The sequence below is a fragment of the Kryptolebias marmoratus genome, linkage group LG8, assembly GCF_001649575.2.
Source record: "Kryptolebias marmoratus isolate JLee-2015 linkage group LG8, ASM164957v2, whole genome shotgun sequence".
In the NCBI taxonomy this organism is placed as follows: Eukaryota; Metazoa; Chordata; class Actinopteri; order Cyprinodontiformes; family Rivulidae; genus Kryptolebias; species Kryptolebias marmoratus.
In genome coordinates this window covers 8385366-8399420 of record NC_051437.1, presented here as the reverse complement: position 1 = coordinate 8399420, position 14055 = coordinate 8385366, and the positions used below count along the sequence as shown (strand labels likewise).

Here is a 14055-nt window from a genome sequence, read left to right as displayed (position 1 = left end):
CTAACTTATTCAGTTCAAATGTTGGAGGACTTTGTTGTTCCACACTTTGCCCATGAGTGCTCCTAACTTGCAGATAGCTTTGGATAACAATTGTAAAACAGCTTATCTGGAAAAAACAAAATTCCACACCCACATGAGGGCTTTTTTCCTTGTTTCGTTCTGCAGGTGAAAACATCCAACACAATCACAAAGGTGGAGTCATGATGGGCACCGGAAATAAACCAAAAAAACCACATGAAGAAAGCCCCCTTCAAAATAAAACAGGAAAACAGACACCTAAAACATAAAGCTAAAACTGTAATGTATACAACACAATCAGCTACTTCCTTTGTGTCGATCCAACACCAGACAACAGGATTTTCACTTAGACAACATAGTTAACCTCTGATTTACATTAAAACATGAGGGAAAGTGTTACTGCAATAATGTTTTTAAAACATTTTAAATATGAATACAGTTAGAGACTAATATTTGGGAGTATAATTGTGATCTTATTTGAGCTTCCTGCCTTTCTCACTTTGTGTGCCTCTCGTCTCATGCTCATGAGCTTTTTGTTGTGATAGCTGGCACGTCTGGACTCACTGCGAGGTTGTATGTGTGAGTGTCTGTAAGAGCAAAGTTCAGCACATCCAGCAGCTAAAAAGATACACAAAGAGAGGGATGTGAGTCCAATTCCTGTGTCATTCCTGACATAGACAGGATGGAGTTGTTCGAAACTGCCTAAAAGTAGGGTTTGCTTTGGGTTTTGTCTCTTTTTTTGTTGTTGTTTGTATCACTGCTGCTCAACTGTGACACCCAGAGGTTTCACAAGGTGGAATATTACCAAGCTGGAATTACATGTTTGGAGGAGGTGACTCTGAAATATTTTTTTCCATAATTTAGGACCGTTGATTGAAATGTGGGATTTCGTTTGCTCAGCTTGCAGAGGCTGTTGTTGCTTCTATACCTTAAAGGAGAGAAAAACATTTGACCCATCCAAGAACTACTGATTCAGAACAGAAAAGCTTCACTTTAATGTTTTTAACATGCAATCTCTAAATCTTTGCATAACTGTAATTGTAGAAACTAATTCTCATTACTTTTTTTTTTTTTTTTACATTTTTCCACATGATTGTATAACATTAACAGTGTTTTCAAAGAATCAATAAAAGCATGTAGTAACTCAGTTATTTTATAAATCATTTACAATGAGGTTTTCTCTGCTGCGGCCCGTCAGAATGAGCTCCCAGCTACCTCTTAGGATTCTGGACCTATCTCGTCTGGGAGGGAGAGGCCTGCCTGTTGGAAACCTGACAGAAAGTTGACCATCTTGTGTCGTACCGCCACGGGAGGAGTTAACCTGTAGCAAAGCGTGTGGTTAATCTTCTCTGTGCTCAGCCACGGGCTTCAAAGTTCTCCCTAAAAGGCTCCTCACAGCCAGCCAGGAGTTCATTTGACCCAAACGAAGCTAAACTTCACGCAGGGGATGAAAGTATCAGTTCTGTCCAAGAAGCTGTGGTGTGTCCACAAACAGCTGCTCCTCCTGCTCGCACCGCTCGTTTTCCTGCCTTTTCTTTTTACTCTGCCAGAAAAGGTGAGTGGTTGTAGGCTACACGTGCATGCTTTCAAATCTCCTAGGTTCAATTAATTAGAATCACTTGAAGTAAATATATTTTTGACCAATTATTCATTTTATGATAAGAATGTGACAAGAATGCATTTATGAGCTTAAAATAAAATGTTGGGATTTTTTTTATATATATATATTGTTCAAACAGTCTTGATAGTAGTTTGTTTTCTTTAGTCAAAAGCAATTTTGAAAAAATAAATAAATAAGCTTTTCGCATCCTAAATGAGAGGATTTGTAGATTGCCTCACATCACTTTAATATGACATCCTCTGGTAGTTTTAAATTCAGTTAAAGCAAAAAAAAAAATATATATAACAGATGCTGAAAGGGATGCTTAAGTTGCACCTTGAGACTCAATATCAACCTAAGCTTGGAAAGATGGAGATTTTGTTTTTAAACACAAACCTAGAAAAAAAGGTTTGTCGCACAAAGTGTCAGTGAGGTTGCAGCACCCCTAAAACATGCAGGACAGCATCAGCAGGGTAACAAAACCCTGTGGATCTGTTCACTCGCTGTTCTTGTGAAATATTTGTCTTGGTTTTGAAGTGAGCAGTGCATCATTGACCACATGTTGCTCCGCTTGCAGGAGGGAAAATGCCTCTACGTGGTGGTGCTGATGGCAACATTTTGGTGCACGGAGGCCCTGCCGCTGGCTGTCACAGCGATGCTTCCTGTCTGCCTCTTCCCAACGCTGGGGATTCTTCCAGCCAAAAAAGTCTGCCCCCAGTACTTCATCGAAACCAACTTTCTGTTCCTCAGTGGTCTCGTGATGGCATCGTCCATCGAGGAGTGGGGTCTGCATCGTAGGATAGCACTGAAGGTTCTCAGTATTGTTGGTGTAAAACCAGCCTGGTGAGAAAATATCATTAACATCTGAATCAATGGAGCTCAACTAGCAATCAATATAATCTTCTAACGAGTGTTTGAATGGGTTCTTAAGATCTGTCAGTCTTATTTACTTATTTTTGAGTAAAGTTTCACAGAAAATGTAAGACCTTGTTCTGAGTACAATTAGTCCTAAAGAGTTAAGAATTAGGCTTAAATGTTTTGAACAGTACCTGACCTTTTTCTATAAAGCTGAGTGCCGTAAACAGGGTTTGAACTAATGTTTTGATTCATTTGTATGACCAGTTTTAGACTTTTTGGGATGAATTTTTCCACAGGCTCATCTTGGGAATGATGCTGACCTCCTCCTTCCTGTCCATGTGGCTCAGCAACACTGCCACAACAGCCATGATGCTCCCCATTGCTAATGCCATCCTGGAGAGCCTGTTTGGAGACCTGGAGACCCTGAAGAAAAAGTGCAAATCCCCCGAGGATCACGAGAGTGCTGTAATAAACGGTACGGTATAAACAGATCAAAACAACTCCACATCTATTTCTGGGGATTTCCCTACAGAATTTGATGAAAGCCTTACATTTAAAAAAAAAATGGTGACATGTCAGATGCTAGTAATTTACCATGTTTAAGCATAAGTATAAGTACGTAAGATAATATTTCCTCATTTTGGCTCTTTAAAGTCCTTTTGCATCACTATTTAAATTTATAAGGTATAAAACTCAACTGTATTTGTTCACTTTATAGCATCTACCAGTGTTATACTATTCTCTGGAAGCATCAAAAGGGGACAAAATGCTCTCATTAAGTCACTAATCTATATTTGCCTGTCACCAAACATACAAACATTATTATTAAATAGTAAGAAAACTGCAGAGGTGGAAAGAGTACTAAAATAAAGTACACAAGTAAAAGTACAGTTACTTTGTTGAAGTTTTACTCAAATACAAGTAAAGTTACTTGTATAAAAATCTAATCAAGTAAGCCATAAAAACTTACTTAGAGTAAAAAGGTAATTAGTTACTTTTTTTTCCAGCAGGAGGGCGTCTCTCCTGCGGTGCAGAAAGAACAAGAGTTAATTTTTTCTCCAATGGGTTGTTAAATCAAACAAAAAGGCTCATAAATGAATATGCAATTACAAAATAAAACATGTCCACACGTGATATTTAAAAGAGAGAATAAACATACAGACCATCCCTCCTTGCTCAACTTGTTTAATAACAAAACATGTTGAACCACGAAGCAGCTGGGAGAAAAACTCTGGATTTATTCTTGTGGCTCCAGTGAGACGGTTCTTACCCACAGAGACATAAGATTATATGAACATGACTTTTGAAACATTGGAAGGTATGAATATATGTCAGAAAACTAATAAAAAGATGTTTAGTTTTTTTTAAATCTATTTTTATGAGTTATTTATACATAACATCTTACCTGTTATAATGACCTGAAAGTCTGAGTTTTCAGACCCACAGAGGAGGATTTTTGGTTAGATCGCCATGGTAACATGTTCTAAATGAAAATCAGACTGAAGCAACATTTATATATCATCATCGTTCTACTCGCTGCTGTAAGATTTTAAACAGACTAAAAGTTTTACTGTCATTTTCAAAGTTATTCAGTGCTTCACATTTAGACGCTGATCAAATGTTGGTGTTTTATTTTCAAATTTAACCACAACACAATATTTATTCAGGGATATAATTTCATTGCCTCCATCAAGGAGGTTAGGTTTTTGGTTGTTTCTTTGTTTGTCTGTCTGTTAGCAAGTTCACACAAAAACTAACAAACAGATTTGAATGAAATTTTCAGGAAATGTTGGGATTGTCACAAAAAACAAAAAGCAAAAACAATTTCTTACATTTTTCTGGTGATCCAGATCATGATCCGGATTGCACTATTTTTTATTGATGCTATGGGCGTGGCCGAGGTTTGTGCTCTCTGAGAGTTTCTAGTTTTATTAATTACTCTTTAAAATGGAATTTATTTATTCTATATTTAGATAAACTCATTCCATTTGACCAGATCTCAGTTTTTAAATGAACTCACATAACTTACAGGAAAATAACTTTCTGCTGAGTTTCGCTCTGGTGGACTAAACAGCCCGCCGGGTGGGCGGAGTTTGCACACAACCTCTGGGTTTATTTACCAGAGAAGCTCCTCCTTCGCGGCTCTTCATCACTTCTAGCCGGATCATACACCGGCTGACAGTAAGCAACAGACCCAGTCACTGCAGGAATTATGGTTTTTTCTCCTGCTGATTTTAATTCACATGTTTATGTTCACATTTTTGACTCGTTAGAAAAAATGTACCTAAATCTTACTTTAAAAAAAAACAAACTCAAGTAAACGTAAAAGTATATAGGCCATTTAAATTATTACTTCCAGAGCATGTTAACACCAGAAAATATTTCAATGAAGTCATGATTCTAGAATGTTGCACGCATAGTTTGCTCTAAAATATCTGTAAATATATTAAAATGAAGTTAATTGTCAGTGTATAATTCCCTAAAATAAGTCCAGACAGTCATGATGGTTGTTGCGTTGTTTTATTCTTGTCTGCTAGAGCTTTAATATGTAATCTAACATGTGAACTTTGTGCAGTTTTCCAACTGGGTCCTGGAGTAAGTCAACCTTCCAAAAGTCATTGATTAATGCTGTTTTGCATTCTTTATCATCTATTAAATATATTCAAACTACAACCTAAATACTGACATGTTGTTTGATGTTTATTTGATATTTATCTCTAACCTGAACTGTGTCTGTATTTCTTTCAGGCCAGTCTTCTGTGAAGCTGCATTCACTGCCCTCAGAGCCTTCAGAAAAACAAACACTGTCAACAGACGGGTAAGAGACACACAGAGGGACGTCTCTGTCTGGTGAATGCAGGCTACAGCAGGAGGCTCTTAGCAAAGTTTAGTATAAAGTCTGGGAACAGGAGACAATTACATAGACCTATAATTATAGCTTTATGTTAAACTATGCTGACAGGTTTCAAGCTGGAGCTTCAAATTGATCAAACTACATCTCTGGAGTTTGTATAATAGTTTAGCGTTCATGTAGAGCATGATGGATCTCTTTAAACTTCAAAAAGGATGGATGGAGTGGAGCAGACTGACCTGAGGACAGCTGAAGAGATCCGGTCAGAGTCGGAGTATCAGCTGAAAGTTTGGAAAGGATTCCTGATCTGTATTCCCTACGCAGCCAGTATTGGAGGGACAGCAACACTTACAGGCACTGCACCAAACCTCATCCTGATCGGACAGCTGAAAAGGTCTTTGTTTCACCATTTCAAATGATAACTTTGCTACATGAAGACTGTTCTGTTAGACTAAAAGAAAATCCTTTTATCATTTGCAGCTACTTCCCAGACTGTGATCTTATAAACTTTGGCTCCTGGTTTGCGTTTGCCTTCCCGCTCATGCTTCTCTTCCTGTTTTTGGGATGGCTTTGGATTGCTTTTCTTTACGGGGGATTGAATACAAGGTAAGGTTGGCGTCCCCATGAGCCTTAGAAAATTGTGAACAGTGTGCTGTTGTCTGTATGTTATGTTTACGACACTAAAGCACCATTATCTGTTCTCGCTCTCTTTCTCGCTTGCCTTTTATTTCCTTCAGGTTGTGTTTTGCAAAAGATGACTGGAGATCTCAGGCAGAAGCCAGAGCCAAAGCTTTAATAAAAGAAGATTACCAAAAACTGGGACCAATAAAGTGAGGATTTATTGTGTCTTCAGATTTCATGCAGATGATGCTGAATGAGTAAATTCGTGTCTCTTTTCAGTTTTGCAGAAGGGTCCATCTCTTTCTTTTTTGTTTTGTTTGCCGTTCTTCTGTTCACAAGAGATCCAAAATTTGTCACAGGCTGGTCGGTGTTTTTCAAAAAAGGGTAAGAAATTTGCCCTGGCTGTGTCATGTTGCTTTTCTTCTTTGGATATGAGCTTAAAACACACCACTGGGTGATGCCTGTCAATTCTTTCTTTGTTAATTACCTCCACTTTCTCTTGTTTTCTTGCAGGTACGTCTCAGATGCGGTCACCGGTGTGATCATTGTGTCTATTTTGTTCTTCTTCCCTTCACAGAAACCTTCTCTAAAATGGTGGTTTGACCCAAAAGGTGAGTCAAAAGTTAAAACTTTTAACCAGGTGTTTGGGACAGATTAATACACTCTTCATCTCAAGACCATTTATTGCGAAATACAGAAACTAGGCTGAGGAATGTTAATAATGTGGATTAGAAAGTTTTAGTGCATTTCCAGACTGTGCTTTCTCTGTTTCTGTGATTAGGGTAATCTGTCAAAGCTATGTAGTTGTGCGTTGGGGTTGTTCTTTGTTTGTGTGTGTGTGTTTGTGCATGCATGTGTGTGTGCGTGAATGAGCACTTACATTTTCATTTCTTACCTTAGAGTAGCATAAAACGTTTTATATAGTAATACTAAAACTGGGGGAACAACAAAATACAACAATGTAAATGATGAAAGTTAGTGTGACGACTTGCTTTAAAGCCTGTTCACAGTGTTTTGGGTTGTGGTCGGGTTAAATATACAAGCAATGCATGTAAATCATTGGCAAATATTTTAAAGTAATGTAAACAACTTTGTGTGTGTGAGCGTGTGCACAATCCAGATGCACTTTTTGGGTCCGTTGAAGGCAGGAGACGTGTGTGTGTGTGTGTGTGTGTGTGTGTGTGTGATTGTATGTATTATGTTCAGCTGGTCAAATAAACCTCTGGACACCAGCAAGGAAAGAAAAAAAGCAAAGCATGGAGTTCTCTTGTCCCTCCCAATGTGGGTCAAATCTTTGAAAAGAAGAGGATTTTTCCTGTATATATGTTTATACAAAGTCATGTTTTGTCTTGCATATGCTTACATGCATATACTTTTAAGGACAGCAAAGTGCACCTTTTACAGACCTAAGAGACGTTATTTATTTAATTTTTTTTTTTTATTAAACAAGTTTCTAATTCCTACGGGGGTTTTTTCTCAGCTCAAAACACTCCGTATGTTCCTCTGCTTTCGTGGAAAAAGGCCCAGGATAGTGTTCCCTGGAATATCATTCTCCTTCTCGGAGGAGGTTTCGCAATGGCTAAAGCTTGTGAGGTAAAGAACCACACAGTTGTACCTAAATGTAATGAATTTCTACTTGTGTAGCGTTTTTGTTCCCTCATAAAACGACACCTGTGGTTTCTTACACAGGAGCTTTTTAGAAACTATTCCATAAAAGTTGTAAAAAAGGGCTAGCTCATTCTGAATGAATCCTGTCTGCACATCTCTGGTCTGTCCAATTCAAAACATACCTATATACACAAGCAGCTTAACCTGATACTGCACACTTTGATCCAGCCATTAATCACATTACAGTATGACTCAATATAAGAATCAGTGCAAATACCAACCAAGAGATAAGAGACAAGAGAGATAATCAGAAAAAACTGATTTTTAGGCAAATCTGAATCAGTGACTTTCAGTTCACACTAAATTCAAACTGCTTTAAGGTTTTTCTTCAGAAATACTAGTTTATCTACATGATCTAAGTGAAACAAACTGTACTGAGCTGGAACTATGTCATCAGACTTTGTTCTGTTTATACCGAAACTACTGCAGCTTTAGTTGCCCCCGACAAAATGATACGACCACACAGCAAGCATGACACCAACATGACTTGTACAAGGGATGCATTCTTCATGAACAAGAGTTACTGCACATTTTCAACTTATCTGCTTCACTTTAAAGCAAATACCTGTAGAAACAAACTTGCTTGCAGGCTGCTCATCTAACAATGAAGTAGATCAGATTTTATTGGTGCAAAGATAAAAAAGATGTGTTTCAAGCTCAGCTTTATGGAAGTTCAAAGAAGCTCTGAGCTATCTCTATGGCACATGATGCATAATCCAAGCAGTTTATGGAGGTGGGCCTAAGTATAAATATCTGATAATCAACCTCACACATCATTTTAGGCTCCTTTCCCTCCAACGAAGCAACATTCCATTTTCCAGGAGCTAGTTTGTGATGCGGGGAACTATAACACCCATGCCTCTGGATCCAATATTCAAAGCTCACATGGCACCAAACCTGGACTTCTTCCCCCACAGATGGTGGGCTCATATGAAGTTTCTTATTTTGGCTGAGCCTGGCTGAGTTCCAACTTCAGGAGGTCCCACCGGTGACCGATTCTGTTTGGTGCAGTGTTGCTTCAAATGAGTCTTGGTCTGACCTCTCCTCAGAGACCAGTTTGCCATGGGAGACCCACAGGGATACTCAAACCCCTTCACCCCAGATGGCAATTCCATTGATTCTTAATGTTAAGAGGAATGGAAGACTTAAAGATTTTTTTTTTTGACTTGGCATATTTTCTTGTTCCCATCAGATGAAATCAGTCATGTCTCTTCTTTTATCTGTGGGTTCGCTGCTTGTTTTCATTCTGTTCTCTGCTTTGGTTTATTATGATTTTATTTGATCTTTGACCACAAACCCGGATCTTTCTGCATCCAACAGGAATCTGGCCTTGCCTCCTGGATTGGAGGCCACCTCCAGCCTTTGGCTGAAGTTCCCCCTGCTGCAGCTGTGATGTTGATCACTGCTTTCCTTGCCTGTTTCACTGAGTTTGCCAGCAACACTGCCACAATCATCATATTTCTGCCTGTCATTGCTGAACTGGTAAGACTGGCTTTAAATAGAAACGTATAAAGATGTTAAATAATTTTGCTGTTCTCAGAGGATGAAAACGCTCATTCATTGTAGCACTCACTACACCTCTGTTGCACATTGTAATAAATCATTTTTTAGGTTAATTTATATCAACTAAAACTGATAAAACTGCCTAAAGGGCTGGCTGATGTTACACTTCAAGCTTCCATAGTTTTCAGACCGGTGTTGTCATTCTGATGTGATGACAGTGGAGAAAATAGAGGTTGCAAGTGGTTGTGTTACAGGATGAAACAGAATACACCAGTGTAGTGAATAATGAACTTTGTTCTTAATGTTACTCAGAGGCATAGGCTTGTTAAACTCTGACAATAGATTTTCTCATGTTGGCAGCCTGTTGGACATTAACTGTTGCTGTTGGTAATCATTAGCTTGAAGTCTTACGTTTTCTGACACAAAAAAATAACAACACATTTTAAACCATTTTTGCTTGAAGCTCCCAATATTAAAAAGCAAAACATAATATAAAGTCATGCAGAATGTTTTAGTTTTGTTTGCCCATGTTATTATTTTCCACCTACAATGAACAGATGATAAAATCATAGATTTATATCAAGTTTTAAATGCAACTCTTTAGAACAGTTGTGTTTTCAGTGTTTTATATTTTTGTTATAATATTTCTATTCCTGATTGAATGGCAAAATAAAAACATTTCTGTAACAGAATGTTTATGACACAGCAGAGACAAATCTTTATTAAAATCAAACAAAACTTTCAACTATTAATCTCTCTTACAGTATCAAAGGCTCAATGCACAAAGCATCATGATATAGTTATAAAAAGAACAGGCTAGCATGTGGAAAATCAAACATTTCACATGTAAAACATGCTAAATCAAATGTAAAACATATGGTTTGCTCATGTTTTTCATATTTTTTCCGAACTTTTTCAACATGTTCATGTGGTTTAATTATCGCCCACCACCATGAAAAGCGAACAATACTGTAAAAGCTTTTATCTGTGTGTTTGAGTGTTTGTTTGTCCAACAGCAAATTACCTCATGAACCAGTGAAGAAATTTAAATAAAACTCTCAGAAAGTAAGCATTGGATGTACAGCTGACTAACATTTGGAATCAACCCACTTCAAAAAGGCCTCCACAAATAATCAATGTCAGCAAACACAAGAATGTCTATAATTCCATCAGTTTTACAAACATTGACATACAATTTGATGTAGCGTTAGTTAAGTCACTCCTACTGTGTCCTCTGAATGCTATCAGATTGCATAATATATTTCTTTGAAATTTTTGCGTGTACTGTAAGGCAGCAGGTGATATATACAGTATTTCTTCAAGAAATGCTACTCTTTAATTTATATCTTGAGATCTGCCCCATGACATGAAGGCAAGGCCACCCACCTTTTATTGTCTTTGCTGCATTATTACTTTTTTTTTCCTGACTTTTAATCTCTCTGTCATTTTCTCTGCAGGCCAGTCGTGTCTCGGTGAACCCTCTGTACTTCATGATCCCTGCCACAGTAGGATGCTCATATGCCTTCATGCTCCCTGTGTCCACACCGCCCAACTCCATCGCGTTTGCGTCGGGACACCTCATGGTTAAAGACATGGTAAAGTCCTCACCCTGGCCCCTGACACTCTGCACGTTAGTTACAAACTATGAGCTGTCCTCACACTTCCTGTCTCTTGTTGTCAGGTGAAAACTGGTTTTGTCATGAACATCCTGGGTATCCTCTCCGTCTCTCTGGCTATGAACACTTGGGGCGTCGCCATGTTCAGCCTGAACACTTACCCGGAATGGGCTCACCCCGCCAACAAGACTGCACTTTTTCCTAATGTTCACGTCTCATCACTCCAATCAGCCAACGCCACGCTCTGAGAACGCTCCTTTTTTAGGACAAACTTATGTTTATCCGAAGATTGTGTAAAGATTTAACACTAAACAGGGACTAATGTCGGTTTTATAATGTCTGTTCTGTTGTTAAAATGGTCAGAAACTCTTGGAGCTTCAGCTGTTACTTGTGATGCCTTTAAGAAGCTTAGTACTGATTTCACTTTGAGTACAGAACTTAATGTTCTGCTTTGGACACTCCAATTATTTATAATTATAAGATTTAAGTTGATGAGGTTTAAGAAGATGGTGTAAGTTAATTTTTATATTATGCTCTTGTCTTCATGCAAAGGAGACCAGGGAAACATCTGAATTTTGCAATAACATCTTTGAATTCTGCAAAGTATTTTATTTTAAGTGTGTAAAAAGAATGTGCTGTTTGTAATGTTACTACAAGGCTGACCTCTGCTGGAATAATGAGAGAGACCTCTGTAAATAAGTTGAAATCACCAAGATAAATTATTTTGCACATATTTCCATTTAAAACTGTAACGCAAATAATATTTTAAGTCCTTTCTGCACCATCGTGTGAATCCCGACTAATGAACATGTACATTTTGTTATATAGATATCTACATTTGTGTAACTGATTTACAAATAAAATAAAATAATAATGCTACAGCTTCTAAATAAGCGTCATATTTAAATGGAATTACGGTGAGTTCTCAGCTTCTGATCAGCCGTGCATAAAGTGCTGCAAATTATTCACACCTCTCGGCACATTTTGGACCTTGGACACACAGCTGTAATCCCTGGAGCGGCAGTGGGGTGTTATAAACACCATTTGTTGTCAGGTTTGACTACAGTGGCCGTGGAGATACAGCTTGTGCAGGGACAAGACCCCAAAAAACAAAATGTTTCACTGCAAACCTATAAAACACTCAACAAAATCCACAGAATCTGTAAAGAGAAGAAAGGCTTGTAAATTATTTCTGTTGCTGTTTGTAGTTTAATTTTGTTGTTCTGTTCATAAATAAAAATGAGTCTATGTTTGATCAAATTTCCCCTCAGCTGAAACAAAAGCTTTCAGCATTTTAAATACAGCTCAATAACTTCCCACTGGTGCACATTTAAAGATTAGCCTGTTCTTTGAGGCCGTATTAACTTTCTTCCTTGCTCATTCTTAACGCTGGCACTAAATTACGTGGCATGCTAAATGCAGCGCTTAAAATGTTTCCAATATTTTACTGGAAATGTTGTAAAACCGGTCAATCCGGTGAGAGTTATTACTCCCATTTATCTCTACATGTCAACAGTGGCTGTATTTTAAAGAGGCAATATTGTGCTTTTGAGATTTCCTCTCTCTCTCTCTCTCTGTTTTATGTAACATTTATGTCCGTGTAAAAGGTCAGCAAGGGGAGAAAAGTCTGAGCTACAGGGAGTTTTTACCTCCTGCAAAGACACACAGCTTGTAAAGAACCTTAAACACCTCGCAGTTCAGGCGAGTTTTCATCAGTTCAGTTATCATCACTGAGGCAACTTGATTAAAGATGGATGCCACTACTAAGCAAACTTTAAGACTCCTCAAAATGGCTCTAATTTAGTCAGATTTTCAGATACTGAGCTCAAATTTGAAGTTGTAGTAGCATAGAGTCATGCCCAGCACATAGTCCAGTCGGCATAAATAAATAGCTCCTGCACCGTCTCATGATATTGTGTGATTTTGCATAAAGTTATTTTTACAATTTAACCCAAAAGGCTATATCTCTTCTTTTTTTTCAACATAAGATTAGTTTCAAACTCTGGCATAAAAGACAGTGGATGATATGCATTCCTTCAAGGAATACAAGGCTTTCAATTAGAACTTACTTCATTTTTGGGAAAGTTTTGAACACCGCTTCCTAGTTGCTGATTTGACCAGTCCACTAAAATGGTTTACTTCAGAGGCAGCTGTGGTTATCTATTTGTTGGAAACATGTCTGCGTCTTGGTCGTGACCAAACCATTCACAGTTGTTGTTAATGATGAAGTATGTGTAAGGTTATTTATTAAATCCTGCGTCTGAATGACTCAGCAGATTACTTTTATTTTAAAAAAGCGCAGTGGAGCAGTCACAAGTTTTAGTTGGATGGATCTGAAAACAACAAATAAGAACCACTTCCTGTGTTTTAGGTTATATTTTATGCTACAGTGCAAGCTAACCTTAGCTTGTTTATTTTTTAGTCATTTTATTGTTATCATTATCTTAAAAATACAGAACGTAAAATATTTTTTCAGTATTTTTGCCAGTATAACGTGGAACTGTTGCTGTTTTATCAAACACACTTGACAGCGCAGTTTGTCGTTTTAAACGTTCATATGGAAATACAGAGTTCATTAAGTCTATTTAATTGGTGAACAACAAACGGAAAAATGGACAAAATACAGAGTGTGTGTTTTACACAGCTGACGTCAGACTCATGAGATGACTGAGCAGTTTTGTCAAACAGCAATGAATTTTTGTGTAAATATTCAACTCTGAGTGGATGTTCTTCACTGTCTGAGTTCTCTAACACTAACAGTGACCAGAGTTAAAAATAGCAATTAAATGTCTAACCGTAAAGTGATATTTCAACTACTTTGAAGCGGTATTCTGTGTGAAAGTTAGGACCAAATATTGTTGCTATCTATGCTTGCAAATCCTCATAACTATAATTTAAATTTGTCAGAGTCGTAAAAGTTTTTAAACTATTACATTTTTTAAATTTGAGCTGGTTTACAATGGTACAGTCCACTTTGAGCTCAGCTGTGTTCAGACTAGCCTTTAGCTCATTAGTCTTGTCAGACATAAACTCTGTTTCTTTAATCTTGGTGTTTTGCCATTTAAAATCTTTTTAAAACAAATAAGTTTGTCATAGGTTTTAAGTCACTTGCACAGCATCAGCTGATATTTTAGGTAGCAGTTTAGCGTTTTCCTGTTTTCTATAAAATGATTTTTTAAAAAGGTAACTTATCCTCTCCTTGTGGCTGTTTGCACTTTTCAGTGGAGGCTCAGATGATGAGTAGATCGCAGAAGTGCTTCTAATATATTTGATCAAATAGGTCACAGATAACATACACTTGGGTCTATAAAATGTATTTT

General features: G+C 37.6%; 1 protein-coding gene across 1 annotated transcript; it reads left to right on the top strand.

Annotated features, from left to right (window-relative positions):
- Positions 1-511: 511 nt before the first annotated feature.
- slc13a3 (solute carrier family 13 member 3) lies at positions 512-11626 on the top strand. Its single transcript, XM_017439024.3, has 13 exons — positions 512-1573; positions 2196-2461; positions 2773-2951; positions 5225-5294; positions 5542-5721; positions 5808-5933; positions 6065-6157; positions 6228-6332; positions 6462-6559; positions 7429-7541; positions 8937-9098; positions 10577-10714; positions 10801-11626. The coding sequence occupies exons 1-13, from the start codon at positions 1466-1468 to the stop codon at positions 10981-10983; spliced, it is 1821 nt and encodes a 606-aa protein (XP_017294513.1). The 5' UTR covers positions 512-1465; the 3' UTR covers positions 10984-11626.
- The last annotated feature ends 2429 nt before the right edge of the window (positions 11627-14055 follow it).

What these genes read in the sequence shown, in the direction of transcription:
- slc13a3 (XM_017439024.3), top strand. Translation starts at nt 1,466, where the DNA reads ATGAAAGTATCAGTTCTGTCCAAGAAGCTGTGGTGTGTCCACAAACAG. An exon ending in GTTGGTGTAAAACCAGCCTG is followed by an intron (nt 2,462 to 2,772) that starts GTGAGAAAATAT and finishes ATTTTTCCACAG; the next exon opens with GCTCATCTTGGGAATGATGC. An exon ending in CGAGAGTGCTGTAATAAACG is followed by an intron (nt 2,952 to 5,224) that starts GTACGGTATAAA and finishes TATTTCTTTCAG; the next exon opens with GCCAGTCTTCTGTGAAGCTG.